This window comes from Somniosus microcephalus, chromosome 8, assembly GCF_052327205.1.
Source record: "Somniosus microcephalus isolate GS21.2 chromosome 8, FLI_Smic_1.0, whole genome shotgun sequence".
Lineage (NCBI taxonomy): Eukaryota > Metazoa > Chordata > Chondrichthyes > Squaliformes > Somniosidae > Somniosus > Somniosus microcephalus.
This window is the reverse complement of record NC_140994.1, coordinates 2,443,040-2,460,498: the sequence shown is the minus strand read 5'-3', so window position 1 is coordinate 2,460,498 and position 17,459 is coordinate 2,443,040. Positions and strand designations below refer to the sequence as shown.

General features: G+C 51.3%; 1 protein-coding gene across 5 annotated transcripts; it reads right to left on the bottom strand.

Annotated features, from left to right (window-relative positions):
* Window positions 1-451: 451 nt before the first annotated feature.
* On the bottom strand, window positions 452-11,456 carry stn1 (STN1 subunit of CST complex). 5 transcript variants are annotated; one of them, XM_085994126.1, is made up of 10 exons: window positions 11,297-11,456; window positions 10,532-10,813; window positions 7,443-7,538; window positions 6,359-6,430; window positions 5,309-5,467; window positions 5,077-5,194; window positions 4,694-4,868; window positions 3,398-3,520; window positions 2,569-2,641; window positions 452-960 (listed from the first exon to the last, which is right to left on the bottom strand). In XM_085994126.1, the coding sequence occupies exons 2-10, from the start codon at window positions 10,734-10,736 to the stop codon at window positions 803-805; spliced, it is 1,179 nt and encodes a 392-aa protein (XP_085850252.1). In that variant the 5' UTR covers window positions 10,737-10,813; window positions 11,297-11,456; the 3' UTR covers window positions 452-802. The 5 variants fall into 5 exon arrangements, with proteins under 5 accessions (XP_085850252.1, XP_085850255.1, XP_085850253.1 ...); XM_085994129.1 differs by having other exon boundaries at window positions 10,532-10,711; XM_085994127.1 differs by lacking the exon at window positions 11,297-11,456 and having other exon boundaries at window positions 5,309-5,464; window positions 10,532-10,855.
* Between the last annotated feature and the right edge of the window lie 6,003 nt (window positions 11,457-17,459).

Genomic DNA, 17,459 nt, shown 5'->3' with positions numbered 1-17,459 from the left:
GTTCAAGCCCCACTGGAGCCCCTAATCCAGGCTGACACCAGGCAATAGGGCTAACGGACCTCGCTGGGGGAGTGGCGTGGAGTGGAGGGTCCAACAGGTCACCGCATGTACGGTAGCCTGAAGGGGATGGAATGACGTTGGGGCCCTGGATTGTCCGACCATCACCCGTGGACAATCCGAGCCACCCAACAACACGCAGGAACTCCAGTCCAGCCCGTGCGCACAGTTCTCACTCGCTGCTCGGTCCTGACTGCCTATCAGGGGGGCCTGGAGCTGAGGCAAGGGCGGTGCTGTAGCCTGGCCCAGTATCCCTTACCCCACACCACCCGAGAACAGATTATCTGCTCATTTATCTCATTGCTGGTTGTGGGATCTTGCTGTGCAGAAAAATGGCTGCTGTGTTTGCCACCATATCAGTGACAGCAGTTCAAAAAACAAATTTGCAATGCAATTTATTTATTTATTTTATTGTGGTGGATAAGTCAAAACACCAAGATCCATTATCTGGGACTCAATGGGATTAAAACCTTAGATGCCATCCCCATGCCACCGTGGTGCATTCCCGTGCCACCCCCGTAGATAAAAGGATGGACTCTCCCACGTATGGTCGTTTCAATCAATGATCTGCTCAGTCCGCTGTGATTTCTGGGTTACAGTGACACACCTGGTTGACGTGGCGGTGGTGGGTCGAGGGTCGAGCCTCCTAGCTCAGCTCAGCAGAGTCCAGTGCCAAGGTTGTACTCAGGCTCCATGCAGTGCGAGTCTCTCAGGATCAGTGCGAGTCTCTCGGGATGAGCCCCGGTCAGGAGGCAGTGTAGTGTCGCTCCATCGTGCTGACTATCTCACTGTCGCACTCCAGTCGCTCCAGCACCCTCTGCACCGTGGCCTCACTAACCCCCGCACTGTAACTGTGTCGCACACAGCTCAGGATGTGAAGGAAAGGGCAGCCCTTATCAACATCTGCAGCAAACAGAAAAGGAATTAAACACCAGGTGCGTGCAAGGGCATTGAGATAGGTTGAAGAGTCTGGAGATAACGGTGTGTGTAGGAGCTGCCAAGACTGACTCTGAAATCTCAAACTGACTCATCTCCCCCACCATCATCTTGTTTGTCTTTCTCCTCTCTCACCCTTTGCACATTAGTCTAACTCAGTCTTTCTACCTCTCTCCTGTCTGTCTCGTTTTCACTTTTTATTACCCCATCGCTCTCTCCTGTCCATCTCGGTCTCTCCCTGTTCTCCCATCTCTCTCAGTCTCGCCCTTTCTCCCATCTCTCTGTCGCTCTCTCTTCCCCTCGTCTCTCCCTGTTTTCCCATCTCTCTCAGTCTCGCCCGCTCGCCTATCAATCTGATGATGGTCGATCTCCTACAGAGAGTGTCTGTGCCTCCTCCCTGCACACCTCGAGTTGACACTGACCGCTCCGCTCCCAGGAGCTGCCCATCTATTACTGTCTGCACTCATTTCCGAGAGGTCAGCTCCCGCCACCTTTAACTGGAGTGTGTGGGGGAGGTGTAAAGAGGTCCCCCCTCAGAAATGGCCCATCCCCCACACAATTACTGCAATTATATATCTCACAGAAGCCGGTCTTCAGCCAATTCGATTCACTACACGTGATATCAAGAAATGGCTGAGCGCACTGGATACAACAAAGGCTGTGGGCCCCGATAACATCCCGTCTGTCGTGCTGAAGACTTGTGCTCCAGAACTAGCCGCGCCTCTAGCCAAGCTGTTCCAGTACAGCTACAACACTGGCATCTATCCGACAATGTGGAAAACTGCCCAGGTATGTCCTGTCCACAAAAAGCAGGACAAATCCAATCCGGCCAATTACCGCCCCATCAGTCGACTCTCAATCATCAGCAAAGTGATGAAAGGTGTCATCGACAGTGCTATCAAACAGCACTTACTCACCAATAACCTGCTCACTGATGCCCAGTTTGGGTTCCGCCAAGACCACTCGGCTCCCGACCTCATTACAGCCTTGGTCCAAACATGGACAAAGGAGCTGAATTCCAGAGGAGAAGTGAGAGTGACTGACCTCGATATCAAGGCAGCATTGGACCAAGTGTGTCTCAGAATAAGGGGTCAGCCATTTAGGACTGAGATGAGGAGGAATTTCTTCACTCAAAGGGTTCTGATTCTTTGGAATTCTCTGCCCCAGAGGGCTGTGGAGGCTCAGTCGTTGAGTATATTCAAGACAGAGAGCGATAGATTTTTGGATATTAAGGGAATCAAGGGATATGGGGATAGTGCAGGAAAGTGGAGATGAGGTAGAAGATCAGCCATGATCTTATTGAAAGGCGGAGCAGGCTCGAGGGGCCGAATGACCGACTCCTGCTCCTATTTCTTAAGTTATGTTCTTACGATGAATAATTTACCTGCTGAAAACTCTCAGTCTGTGAGAGACTGACGGCCTCCGATGACTGTGCACAAACTGAATAAAAAAGTGTTGCTGACAAGTGACCTTTCACCCCGCGCGGGGACCCATCGCAGCCCCCCCAGAGAAGGCTCATAAACAGAAGGACCCCTGCCAAAGGCAGCGAGATTCAGAGGAGAGGAAATCACTCACATTTTGGTCTCATGCAATCATCTCGAATGACTCCCAGCGTCACACTGCGTAATTCCTTCTCCTCATCAGTCACCTGTAGAACATTCACAAACCGACAGATACCATTAGTACGTCAGTCTGTATAACTGGGATCGGGGCAGGGAAGCGATTCTCCTGCATGTTAGGCCACGTGGCACAAATACTGGCAGCGAGGCAGGACTGGGAAATTCCGGGCCCGAGTTACAGGGGGGTCGACGGGCTGGGGTCACCAGTGATCCTCAACCCTGCTCCTGACTCACCAACATGGTTGAATTTTTTTTGAGGATGTTACTAGGTCGGTAGTTGTCGGTAATTGGGTCAGTAGCTCGGCCAACCTTGTATATTGTGGTTTTCTAAAAGCCATTGTTGAGGAGCCACACAAACTGCTGCCAAATAAGGTTGATTGGGATTGGAGGGCAGATGTCAGGCTGGATACAGAACTGGTGGCGTTCTCGCAGACAGAGGGTTGTCATTAATGGCAGTGATTCTGTGGGGACCGGTCACTAGTGACGTCTCACAGGGACTGGAGTTGGGGCGAATGCTCTTCATCAATGATCTGGATGACGGTATTGATTAACTGTCGTAAGCTTGTGGATAACAAAGATATTTGCTAGTGTGCAGACCCAAGATGAGATAAATAGATTGCAGGCGCTATTTAATAGATAAATGTGGCACAATGTACTTGGGTTGGGGCAACGCCACACATGTATAGAGCAAGTAAGGTCATGTGCTCAAGGCCCTCCCATGAGAAAGCGAAGGAGCGAGAGATCAGAAGACAGGCCACGCTGGTACCGGTCGCTCCGACACTTACCAGGTACAGCTCCTTGGGTCCAGCCACTTTCTGGAAGACGACTCCCTCTTCCTGCAGAGCGCAGACAGCATCCTGAAAAACCTCATGAATCTGCCTTGATGCACAGGCCGAGCTCGAGGACTCCTTCAACATAAACCAGTCCAGGTACATCGTTTACAGAAAAAACAAGAGTATCGTTCCAGCGTGACATGTTTACACCCGCCTCACCCCGCGACCCCCTCACCCCACGACCCCCCCACCCCCACCAATCCCCCCCTCACCCCGCGACCCCCACCAATCCCCCCCTCACCCCGTGACACCCCCCCCACCCCCACCAATCCCCCCTCACCCCGCGACCCCCCCACCAATCCCCCCTCACCCCGCGACCCCCCCACCAATCACCCCTCACCCCGCGACCCCCCCCACCAATCCCCCCCTCACCCCGCGACCCCCCCACCAATCCCCCCCTCACCCCGCGACCCCCCCACCAATCCCCCCCTCACCCCGCGACCCCCCCACCAATCCCCCCCTCACCCCGCGACCCCCCCACCAATCCCCCCCTCACCCCGCGACCCCCCCACCAATCCCCCCCTCACCCCGCGACCCCCCCACCAATCCCCCCCTCACCCCGTGACCCCCCCACCAATCCCCCCTCACCCCGCGACCCCCCCACCAATCCCCCCCTCACCCCGCGACCCCCCACCAAGCCCCCCGCGACCCCCCCTCACCCCGCGACCCCCCCTCACCCCGCGACCCCCCCCTCACCCCGCGACCCCCCCCTCACCAATCCCCACCTCACCCCCCCAACCCCCTCACCCCTCGACCCCCACCAATCCCCTCGACCCCCCCCCAACCAATCCCCTCACCCCTCGACCCCCCCCACCAATCCCCTCACCCCTCGACCCCCCCCACCAATCCCCTCACCCCTCGACCCCCCCCACCAATCCCCTCACCCCTCGACCCCCCCCCACCAATCCCCTCACCCCTCGACCCCCCCCACCAATCCCCTCACCCACCAATCCCCTCACCCCTCGACCCCCCCCCACCAATCCCCTCACCCCTCGACCCCCCCCCCACCAATCCCCTCACCCCGTGGGCCCCCCCCCCCACCAATCCCCTCACCCCGTGGCCCCCCTCACCCCGCGAAGGGATCAAGGGATATGGGGAGAAGGCAGGGACAGGGTACTGAATTTGGATGATCAGCCATGATCTCATTGAATGGCGGAGCAGGCTCGAGGGGCCGAATGGCCTACTCCTGCTCCTATCTTCTATGTTTCTATGATCCCCCCCCACGGACCAGGTTGGGATGTCACCCACCTGCACGGTTTGGTGTGGGTGTTGTTGTACACATGGGCGCTCTCGGTCTTGCTGAGCAATGCAGACCAGCGAGTCGATCGTCTCCAGCTCCCGCTGGTAGAAGTTCTTCACTCCGTTCTGATTCAGAAACTGTTTGATCTTCCTCTGCAGTGACAGGGTGCGCACTTGCTGTTCACTAAGGGCGAGGAGAGAGACAGAGTCAAGGAAAGAGAAATGTGGCACACTCCACCCCCTTTACACCTGATCCCCAAGAGCTTCTATCCCTCTTCCCACTCCCCTTCCCTTCTCTTCCTTCCCCTCACGCCTCTCCCGCTCCCCCCCACTCTACCGCTCCCTCTCCCCTTCCCTTCCTCCCCCCTCCCTCTCCCTGTGTCACTTCTTACTTTGGTTCAGTGGAATCCTTTGTTATTTGAAATGTTTTATCGTAGAAGGTTCGGTAAAGATGGGGGAGCTCCAGCATCCGGGAGATCTGTGCAGCGAAAACAGGATCGGCCACCTTAGCTACAGGTAAACAAACACATTAAACACGGCAGGAACCCCATTGATCCCCTGCCCGCAGAACCCCCCACCGCCCCCGCCCACCCACTGACCCGCCCCACAGATGGTCTCACTCACAAACGCTGGTGCAGCTGATTTCTCTTTGATCTCTATAATCTCTGAGCCAGCCCCTGACCTGGACGAGGTCACCAAGCTCGAGCTGGGAGTTGCGCTGCTCCAGCCTCGTGATCTTGCTCAGCTGCTCCAGGAGGCTCGGGCCGACGGGAGACGAGGCTGCTGCGGGAGGAAAGCAAAGCTCAGGAGAATTTGAAGTGAAAGATGATCTCGAGTGGGTGATTCTGTGCACGGCCGGTTTCACTGGCCCCTCTCCTACAGAGCACACCAGCCAAGCAGAAAAGATGGCAAGGGAGGACATGACAGAACTCAGTGAATTATGATGCCGGTTACTGGTCAGTGGCTCAGTGGGCAGCACTCTCACCCGAGTCAGAAGGTTGTGGGTTCCAGTCCCACTCCAGAGACTTGAGCACAAAAATCTAGGCTGACACTCCAGTGCAGTGCTGAGGGAGTGCTGCACTGTCGGAGACATTAAACCGAGGCCCCGTCTGCTCTCTCAGGTGGACGTAAAAGATCCCACGGCACTATTTGAAGAGCAGGGGAGTTCTCCCTGGTGTCCTGGCCAATATTTATCCCTCACTAAAAACAGATTATCTGGTCATTATCACATTGCTGTTTGTTGCATGTCTCCTCCCCTGGTGTCACCATATTGATGTCACATCCAAATCATGGACCATCCTGACTTGGATATGTATCATAGATAGATAGAACAGTACAGCACAGGAGGAGGCCATTCGGCCCATCGAGTCTGTACTGGCTCTTTCGAAGTGCAATCCAACTTGTCCCACTCCCCCTCTATTGAATCTGTACCCACCACCCTATCAGGTAGTGCATTCCCAATCCTAAGTACTCACCGTTCCTTCACCGTCACTGGGTCAAAATCCTGGAACTCCCTCCCTAACAGCACCGTGGGAGTACCTTCACCACACGGACTGCAGCGGTTCAAGAAGGCGGCTCACCACCACCTTCTTAAGGGCAATTAGGAATGGGCAATAAATGCGGGCCTGGCCAGTGACGTCCACATCCCGAGAATGAATAAATAAAACAATGTACCTGGTTTTGGGCCTTCCATCGGGCTCCGTTTCTTCCACCACACACAGCCGATCACTCCAGTCCCATCATCCACTGCAAAGCAGATTCAGCCAATGAGTGAGCAGGCAGGACAGCAACACTGTCAACATGATGCCAACCCTTTAATTACTACATTTACAACCATTCCCTGAACTCCACACGGCCCCAGAGGGGAGCTGCACCCTCTCAGTAACAACTAGTCCTGCAGCCCCCCAAACCCCCCTCCCCCCAAATAACGAGACCACCCCAGACTGTCGGCTCAAACCTTCACCTCTCAGCGAGATAAGTGCCAAACTGCTGGGAAACTTGGTCATTCATTTCCGGATGGAAACACAGGAAGGTGAGAATTCAGAGAGCCAGGACCTGCGGCTCCAAGCATAGAATCATAGAAAAATAGGAGCAGGATTCAGTCCTTCGAGCCTGCTCCGCCATTCAATATGATCATGGCTGATCCTCTATCTCAAGACCATATTCCCGCTCTCTCCCCATACCCCTTGATGCCTTTTGTGTCTAGAAATCTATCTATCTCCTTCTTAAATATATTCAGTGACTTGGCCTCCACAGCCTTCTGTGCTAGAGAATTCCACAGGTTCACCACCCTCTGAGTGAAGACATTTCTCCTCATCTCAGTCCTAAAATGTCCTACCCTGTATCCTGAGACTGTGACCCCTCGTTCCAGACCCCCCAGCCAGGGGAAACATCCTCCCTGCATCCAGTCTGTCTAGCCTTGTCAGAATTTTATACGTTTCAATGAGATCCCCCCTCATTCTTCTAAACTCTAGTGAATACAGGCCTAGTCGATCCAATCTCTCCTCATACGACAGTCCTGCCATCCCAGGAATCAGTCTGGTGAACCTTCGCTGCTCTCCCTCTATGGCAATTATATCCTTTCTTAGGTAAGGAGACCAAAACTGCCCACAGCAGCAGCTCCCAATAGCCGTGGGTATGTCCCAGTCAGTGCCAGCCCCACAACCTCTCCCGTAGGACGTTCGTGCTCCGGGGCTACTGAGGAGGCAAAGGACACACAGTGTAGAAATAAACACACAAACCGTCTGGAAACACCCACCTCCGAAACTGAAAAACTTCTCCTTCTCGCGCTTCTGGACAATTGTACCCAAGATATCCACCTTGCTGATGGGATGGGCTTTATAGAAGAACATTCCTGTGCAAACAAAGGAAATCCAGACTGTAAATGGCTGCTTTAATCTGCAAACACTTCCAGAGCTTCAAATATTAGCTGGGGCTTCAGCTAAACTCAGACAGGATCGGACCAATGCATGGACTAATAGAGGAGAGCCAGCACGGAATTGATAAGGGCAAATCGTGTTCGACTAACTTGATTGAGTTCTTTGATGAAGATAGTGCAGTTGATTTTGTGTATTTGAACTTTCAAAATGTGTTTGGTAAATACCACATAATAGATTTGTTAGCAAAATTAAAGCCCATGGAATTGAAGGGGCTGCATGGATACAAAACTGGCTGCGGGACAGAAAGCAGAGATCAACAGTGAACGGTTGTTTTTCAGACTGGAGGAAAGTATACAGTGGTGTTCCCCAGGGGTCAGTAGTAGGACTACTGCTCTTTTTGATATGTATTAATCACCTGGACTTGGGTATAGGGGGCATAATTTTAAAGTTTGCAGATGCCACAAAACTCGGAAATGTAGCAAATAATGAGGATAGTAACAGACTTCAGAAGGACAGACAGACTGGTGAAATGGGCAGACATGGCAGATGAAATTTAACACAGAGGAGAGTGAAGTGATACATTCTGGTAGGAAGAATGAGTAGAGGCAATATAAACTAAATGGTGCAATTTTAAAGGGAGTGCAGAAACAGAGAGACCTGGGGGTGTATGTACACAAATCTTTGAAGGTAGCAGGACAAGTTGAGAAGGCTGTTAAAAAAAGCACATGGGATCCTTGGCTTTATTAATAGAGGCAGAGAGTACACAAGCAGGAAGTTATACTAAACCTTTATAAAACACTGGTTAGGCCCCAGCTGGAGTATTGTGTTCAATTCTGGGCACCACACTTTAGGAAGGATGTCAATGCCTTGGAGAGGGTGCAGAGGAGATTTAATAGAATGATTCCAGGGATGAGGGACTTCAGTTACATGGATAGACTGGAGAAGCTGGGATTGTTCTCCTTAGGCAGAGAAGGTTAAGAGTAGATTTAATAGAGGTGTTCAAAATCATGAGGGGTCTAGACAGAGTAAATAAGGAGAAACTGTTTCCAGTGGCAGGAGGGTCAGTGACCAGAGGGCACAGATTTAAGGTGATTGGCAAAAGAACCAGAGGGGAGATGAATAAACATTTCTTTACCCAGCGAGTTATGATGATCTGGAATGCGCTGCCTGAAAGGGCGGTGGAAGCAGTTTCAATAGTAACTTTCAAAAGGGAATTGGAGAAATACTTGAAAAGGTAAAATGTGCAGGGCTACGGGGAAAGAGCAGGGGGTGTGGGACTAATTGGAGAGCTCTTTCAAAGAGCCGGCACAGGCACGATGGGCCGAATGGCCTCCTTCTGCACTGTATCATTCTATGATTCTTTCAGACGGGATCATGAAAGGTGCTATATAAATGCAAGTTTTTTCTTTCAATCAGACAGGATCAAAACGAACTGAGACAAGTCAACTGATCAGAGTCGGAATCCAAGTAATCAGAGATGAGTCTAAACAATTGAAGACAGGATCGAAGTGATGACACAATCTGCCAACTTCCTGTTCATGATGGTGCTGCCGCAGTGTCAGACTTCCACCACCAGAGGGCACATTTCAGTTAATAATCTGAGCAAGAGGCAGGGAAACAGTTTCAACCAAAAATACTTTACTCTGTATCTAACCCGTGCTGTACCTGCCCTGGGAGTGTTTGATGGGACAGTGTAGAGGGAGCTTTACTCTGTATCTAACCCGTGCTGTACCTGCCCTGGGAGTGTTTGATGGGACAGTGTAGAGGGAGCTTTACTCAGTATCTAACCCGTGCTGTACCTGCCCTGGGAGTGTTTGATGGGACAGTGTAGAGGGAGCTTTACTCAGTATCTAACCCGTGCTGTACCTGCCCTGGGAGTGTTTGATGGGACAGTGTGGAGGGAGCCCTGCAGCGGGTAGTCAAAACTGCCCAATGCATTACCGGCACCCGGCTACCGACCATAGAACATATATATCAGAAACGCTGCCTACGGAGGGCACGGTCCATCATCAAAGACCCTACCCACCCCAGCCACAGTCTGTTCGCCCTCCTACCATCTGGAAGACACTACAGATGCATTCGCACCCGTACGACCAGATTTAGGAACAGCTTCTTTCCCAGGGCTGTCATCCTACTGAACTCCACAAATAAACACTAAAGCCTGCACATCTGCCGATGCACTTTATTATGGTCATATTTATGCTAATATATATGTACAAATGTATGTTGAAATGTTTAAGTGTCCTAATCCAAATTGTACACTCTCGGGAGCCGCAAGCCTACATTTCGTTGTACTGCACTTGTGCACTAACAAGGACAATAAAAGTTGATTTGATTTGATTTGATTGATTACTCTGTATCTAACCCGTGCTGTACCTGCCCTGGGAGTGTTTGATGGAGCAGTGTAGAGGGAGCTTTACTCTGTATCTAACCCGTGCTGTACCTGCCCTGGGAGTGTTTGATGGGACAATGTAGAGGGAGCTTTACTCTGTATCTAACCCGTGCTGTACCTGCCCGGGGAGTGTTTGATGGGACAGTGTAGAGGGAGCTTTACTCTGTATCTAACCTATGCTGTACCTGCCCGGGGAGTGTTTGATGGGACAGTGTAGAGGGAACTTTACTCTGTATCTAACCCGTGCTGTACCTGCCCTGGGAGTGTTTGATGGGACAGTGTAGAGGGAGCTTTACTCTGTATCTAACCCGTGCTGTACCTGCCCTGGGAGTGTTTGATGGGACAGTGTAGAGGGAGCTTTACTCTGTATCTAACCCGTGCTGTACCTGCCCGGGGAGTGTTTGATGGGACAGTGTAGAGGGAGCTTTACTCTGTATCTAACCCCGTGCTGTACCTGCCCGGGGAGTGTTTGATGGGACAGTGTAGAGGGAGCTTTACTCTGTATCTAACCCGTGCTGTAACTTGAGCTGAGTGTCCTCCTGTTTATTTAAATGAATCGTTGATGCAGTGACCCACCTGGGACATGCCGAGAGTTCTCGAGTTCCAGGATGTCTCTAATGTAGAGTTTGGCAAATACTCCATGTATCGGGTCGAGACCCCAGAGCATTGTGTCCTCTGTACTGTCACCTTCACTCCACATGGCCACTGAGTCATTAAAATCCGTTGTGGTGAAACGCTGAGTCCGTCCGGCACCGCCTGCATTTTGACCAATGGAAGTCATCAGCTTCTGCTCATTGCAAAACCAAGCCGGAGAATTTCAACACTCACTGCTCCGAGCTCCAGCATCGCGCTGCAAATCTAACACAATCTTAAATAAACACAAGGTCCAAACCCCCCCGACCGACCCCGGGCCCCGTCACCCCCCTGACCCGGGCTCCCTCACCCACTGACCCCGGGCTCCCTGACCCCGTCACCCCCTGACCCCGGGCTCCCTCACCCCCTGACCCCAGGCTCCCATCCCCCCTGACCCCAGGCTCCCATCACCCCTGACCCCGGGCTCCCTCACCCCCTGACCCGGGCTCCCTGACCCCGTCACCCCCTGACCCCGGGCTCCCATCCCCCCTGACCCCAGGCTCCCATCACCCACTGACCCCGGGCTCCCTGACCCCGTCACCCCCTGACCCCGGGCTCCCTCACCCCCTGACCCCAGGCTCCCATCACCCCTGACCCCGGGCTCCCTCACCCCCTGACCCCAGGCTCCCATCACCCCTGACCCCGGGCTCCCTCACCCCCTGAGCCTGGTTTCCTCACCCCAGCACCCCCTGAGCCTGGATTCCTCACCCCTGACCCCGGGCTCCTCCCGCTCCCCGGAGCTGCTCCCGGCCTCGTCCGAGCTTCGACCGGGCGGCGCGGCCCCAACCCGCCGCCTGAGGCCTCAGCCCCGCTCCACGGCCTCACCCTGGACCGGACCGGCCTGGCCTGGCCTTCCCCCCCGGGCCAATCCCGGGTCCTGAGGCCCACTCACCAACACGCCACGCCGGAAGTGGATGGCCGGGGTTGCGTCACCGCCTGTTTTAAATTAGCATAACCTGCATATTGATGGGCGGGGCCAGCCCGTGGTGACGTAATGGGGCCCTAGGTACAACAACAACAACACCTGGCCCTTCAGAGTAAACTCTGACCCCAGGCCCAGCAAACTCTGACCCCAGGCTCAGCAAACTCTGACCCCAGGCCCAGCAAACTCTGACCCCAGGCCCAGCAAGCTCTGACCCCAGGCCCAGCAAACTCTGACCCCAGGCTCAGCAAACTCTGACCCCAGGCTCAGCAAACTCTGACCCCAGGCTCAGCAAACTCTGACCCCAGGCTTAGCAAACTCTGACCCCAGGCCCAGCAAACTCTGACCCCAATCTCAGCAAACTCTGACCCCAGGCTCAGCAAACTCTGACCCCAGGCTCAGCAAACTCTGACCCCAGGCTCAGCAAACTCTGACCCCAGGCTCAGTCAGACACTGACCCCAGGCTCAGCAAACTCTGACTCTTGGAGTCGTGGTTGCAAAGTGGCCAAGGTTGGGAACTAAATATTCCAGGATACTTAACTTTTAGAAGAGATGGGCAAAATGGAAAAGGAGGAGGGGTAGCCCTGATAATAAAGGATGGGATAAAGACAGTAGAGAGAAAGGATCTTAGCTCCGAAAATCAAGACGTAGAATCTGTAGTGTATGTAACTGTTCTACCTTTAAGAGAACTATTGTATGTAACCGTTCACCTTTAAGAGAACTATTTTAGGTGTGGCACTACTTTATCTTGGCTGCTGTATACTGTAATACCGACGGTGACCACACCGGTATATAAGTGCTGTGTCAGGATTTATTGGGCAGATTCGCCCTGACCTTCGAATAGTAAAGTCCTGTTAAAGTTACTCTTGTAGTTTGTGTATTAATTCGCCATAATACCTACAGACTTTACAGTGGCAACGAGTTCGATCTTACCCTGCGGCAACAATACTTCCAAAGCAGTTAACGAGCGTCGAGAAGAGGCACCCGCCCTCGTCGTTCTGCTGAGAGAAAACTCGAGTCTGCAGAGCAAGGAAGAAGGAAGAATTCAGACACGAAGCCTTCCATCAGCAACAGGCACTGATTGTCCCTTCTGCCACGGTGGTGAGTGAGCCGATCAGCACGAGAAGCAAGTCGGCCACGGTGACTGTGAGTAAAGGGAAAATAAAAAAATAAACGGAGGATAAGGGCGGTGAACTCAACCACGGTCGGGGGAAAGGAGCCGGACAGAAGTCGGGCCCAGAGGCGCTGAGACTGGGGCAGCGTGGAGCACGGAAGCTGCGGTACAAGCGGGCTGGGAGACGCAACGGCGTCGTGAGACAGCTAGACCGCGACCGGCGAAAAAGGCCGGGCAGCTACCGAGGCCACGAGGCGCTGCGACCGGGATCGTAAGGCGCGGGAAGATATAAAAATAAATAAATCACGGAGAACTCAGCCGCAGCCGGGGAGGAAAGCACCGGACTGCGAGAGGGCTGGGAGGCGCGATTGGAAGCCGCTGAGGGAGAGACAGAGCCCGAGCGAGCGGGAGAGACAGAGCCCGAGCGAGGGAGACTGAGCGAGATCCAGCCCAGCGGCTGAAACTGTTCACCGTCAACGGGTTGTACCCAGCGCCGGTTGCCCTGCCGAGAAAAGGGAACAAGGAACGCACTGAAGCTGACGCGCAGGCTGCGAACCCCGAAAGCCAGCGGTCGTCGCCCGAGGGAAAAGCTTACCCCTCCCGCCAGGGGAAGAAACGCGGGAAGCCGCCAGTAGGCGGGGAAGACGACAGAAGCGGGAAACCGCCATTTTGAAAGTGGGCGGGGGAAGAAGACAAGCGCGGGAAACCGCCATTTTGAAAAAAAAAAGTTAAAGAAAAATTTCATGTTTGTTTCGCAGAAAGATAGTGAGAGATAGTGAAGATGCCTAAGCATGGTAACATCAACAACTTCGATTCCGAGGTGGAAGATTGGGCCACGTACGTAGAACGTATCGAGATATATTGTGAGGCCAATAAGATAGCAGATGATGATAAAGCTCTCACCTTATTAAACGCAATGGGGGCAAAGACATACGGGCTATTGAAGCATCTTCTATCACCAGCTAAACCGGCGGATCAGACTTTCGCTAATATTGTTGCTGTCCTGAAGGATCATTTGAACCCCACACCACTGATGTTGGCGGAATGATTCAAATTCTATGCGAGAACGCAACGGAAAGAGGAAAGCAACGCGGAATACTTGGTCGAACTGTGTAGACTAGCGAAATACTGCCAGTTTGGGGAAAATTTGACAGAGGCATTGAGAGACAAGTTCGTGTGCGGGTTGTCGAAGGAAGGAACACAAAAGCGTCTGCTAGAAGAGAACGATCTCACACTTGATAAGGCTGTCCTTATTGCAGCATCGCACGAAGCCGCAGCGAGAGGCACAGCGGAAATGCAGCTGAAGGCAGCGGTACTCAGTGTGGATCAAATTACTTCGGGTACATCGAAATGTTATCGTTGTGGGAAGGCAACACACGACCAGAACCAATGCTGGTTTAAAAACCAGGAATGTAGAAAATGTGGCAAACTTGGTCACATAGCTAAGGTATGCCGGTCAGGAAAGAAGACCAACAACAACAAAAAAAAGTCACCGCAGGAAAAGTACAATAAGGTACACAAGGTGGCTGAGAAGAGTTCAGATGAACAGAATTCGGATTCAGACCCAACCGTTCAGGAACTGGGTAGTCTGAGAATTCACAATGTGAGTAAGGAAGCTGACCTGCAAACTATCTGGGTCATGCTAAAAATAGCCGGAGTCCAAGTGAAAATGGAATTGGACACAGGATCAGCCCTATCAGTCATAAATCAAAGGGATTACAACCGGCTATTCTCACACATACCCTTGAGAGATACCAAGCTCGTATTGCAGACATACACGGGGCAGAAAGTATACCCCATGGGAAAGATAAAAGTCAAGGTGAGAGACAGGGGCAAAGAACACCAAGGAATGTATTTATATGTACTACCTGAGGGAGGTCCACCACTTCTGGGACGGGAGTGGATCTGGGAAATAAACATGGAATGGCACTATTTAAAAGCAATAATGAGTGAGAACTCGGTGAAGACAATCAGCTCAGACTCTGAAACGGATGACGATAAGACCAGCCCAGGTGCGAAAGACAAGTTTAAAATGGACTTGCTGACTAAGGTTGGAAAAACGAAGGAGTGCATAAATGCTTATGCTTCAGAGGAGAACAAAGTTTCAGAACAGAATTCCACTGAACAACAACAACATAGTTTGACAGAGAATTCTGAGTCTGTCCAGTTTACAGATATGCACAATTCTGAGGAACACCGGGCTCGAACTCAACTCCATTTCAAATTACAACAGCAATTAGAACAATTGAGTTGCCGTCTCGAACAAGAGATGAAAGCAATGAAAAAGTTCTGTGACACAGAGTGGGAGAACCTGGAAAGACAACAGAAACAGCTGATGGAGAAAAAGGAGCAGGAGCACACAAACCGTCGGGGCAAGGAGGCCAAACGAATCAAAGCTGATTCGGTTTCAGAAGGTGCGTGCTTTAATCTGGTGGAGCAAGAGGTTCAGCAACTGAAAGCGCTTGTTAGCGGATTGCAGGCAGAAAAGACTGATTTGGTCGCCATGAACTCCGAGCTCCTACTGAAGTTGGGTGCAGCATCACCGGACGATTCAAGTGGGGAAATTCGAATGGTGGAGGCTGCGGATGATGGCGAAGTAGAAACAGCAAAGGAGCCCCAGGGCAAGGTTATAAACAGCCCTGCAGCTACTGGGAAACGTATGAGGTCAGAAGAGTTAACGGTCAGCCAACTCTTTCATATGCTGAAGGACAAGACTCTGAAATGGGAACAAATTGAACAGGAGTTTAAATCTTCAAAGGAGAGGGGTTTGGAGCTCCCAAAAGTTATTGAAATAGCTGAGGTTGCAACACAGACTGAGAAGATGGCAGCAGAGCAACCCTTGGATGCCAAAAGTACGCTGACTCACGTCAATGTTGAACAACAGAAGGTTGAAACAGCTGCTGCAGTAGAGGGATTGAATAGTCCGATCAACCAATCTCCGAATGAAGTTGAAGTATTGAAATCACAAATGACGTCATTAGTAAAAGACTTGCAGGAAGCCCAGAAAAAGCTGGATGAAGCTGAACGCCTGAAGAAGTCTCTTCAGGAAAGATGTCTGGATTTGGAACAAAAGCTGGCTAATGTCCAGCTGGGTATGGAGGAAATAGAAGACCCTCTCACTGGCCTAGCTCAAGATGACACCGAATATTACCATGACCTGTTGGACGACATCGAATATTACGATGACCTGTTCTGCCCAGCTTGTGATGAAAACTCCCAAAGTGCAGAAACCATGAAGAATCACAAAAAGTCTAAGGAACATCGGGAGATGGTGGCGCTACTACGGAAAAAGGAGGACGAGAAGGAGGAACTGTGCATGCAGCTGGCAGCTGACAGTGGAGCCCAGAGAGTCTCCAAGAAGCAGAAAAGGAAAAGACGAAGCAGAAGATGATGATCATCTGGACCATCATCATCACTACTAGATCACGCACGGGGTCCTTTCGAACGGAGCCAAATCAGTTTGGAAGTAGAAAAACTTCCCAAGGTACTCAAGTTTTTACAAGCCAACAATGCTGGTTCAGAAGGACGGAAGTTCATGCTGTTAAGTCCAGTGAAGGACTATTGGATGAGTCACTCCAGCAACGTGAACCGACTACACCACAGGGAACTGCTACACCACTGAGGTGTTGTCAGGACCGAGTCAAGAAGCACGGAAGGCGCATCCACCGAGATTGAATCTGTGAACTGTTTTCCGCAGAGACTGAATCTATGAACTGTTTCCCGCAGAGACTGAATCTGTAAACTGTTTCCGCAGAGACTACATCTGTGGACTGTTTTAACATGAAGTTGGATATATGTTATGATGTTATGTTTAATGGGGAATAAGTATGTTGTAAGCTAAAAAGGGAGGATTGTAGTGTATGTAACTGTTCTACCTTTAAGAGAACTATTGTATGTAACCGTTCACCTTTAAGAGAACTATTTTAGGTGTGGCACTACTTTATCTTGGCTGCTGTATACTGTAATACCGACGGTGACCACACCGGTATATAAGTGCTGTGTCAGGATTTATTGGGCAGATTCGCCCTGACCTTCGAATAGTAAAGTCCTGTTAAAGTTACTCTTGTAGTCTGTGTATTAATTCGCCATAATACCTACAGACTTTACAGAATCAGTTTGGGTGGAGCTAAGAAACAGCAAGGGACAGAAAACATTGGTGGGAGTTGTTTATAGGCCCCCAAAAGTAGTTGTAATGTAGGGCAGAGTATAAATCAGGAAATTAGAGGCGCATGTAACAAGGGTAATACAGTAATCATGGGGGACTTTAATCTACATATAGACTGGGCAAACCAAATTTGCAGTAATAGTGTGGAGGACGAGTTCATGGAATGAATGCAAGATAATTTTCTAGATCAGTATGTTGAGGAACCAACGAGGGAACAGGCTATTTTAGATCTAGTATTGTGCAATGAGAAAGGGTTAATTAATAACTTTGTAGTAAAGGGGGCCTTTAAAAGCAGATTGTAAGAGCTTCTACAAGTATGTAAAAAGGAAGAGAGTAGCAAAAGTAAACATTGGTCCCTTAGAGGCTGAGACAGGAGAAATTATTATGGGGAACAAGGAAATGGCAGAAACGTTAAACAAATATTTTGTATCTGTCTTCACAGTAGAAGACACAAAAAGCATAACCAAAATGGTGGGGAACCAAGGGTCTAATGAGGGTGAGGAACTTAACGTAATTAATATAAGTAGAGAAAAAGTACTAGAGAAACTAATGGGACTAAAAGCCGACAAATCCCTTGGACCTGATGGCCTACATCCTAGGGTTCTAAAAGAGGTGACTGAAGAGATAGTGGATGTATTGGTTTTGATCTTCCAGAATTCCCTAGATTCTA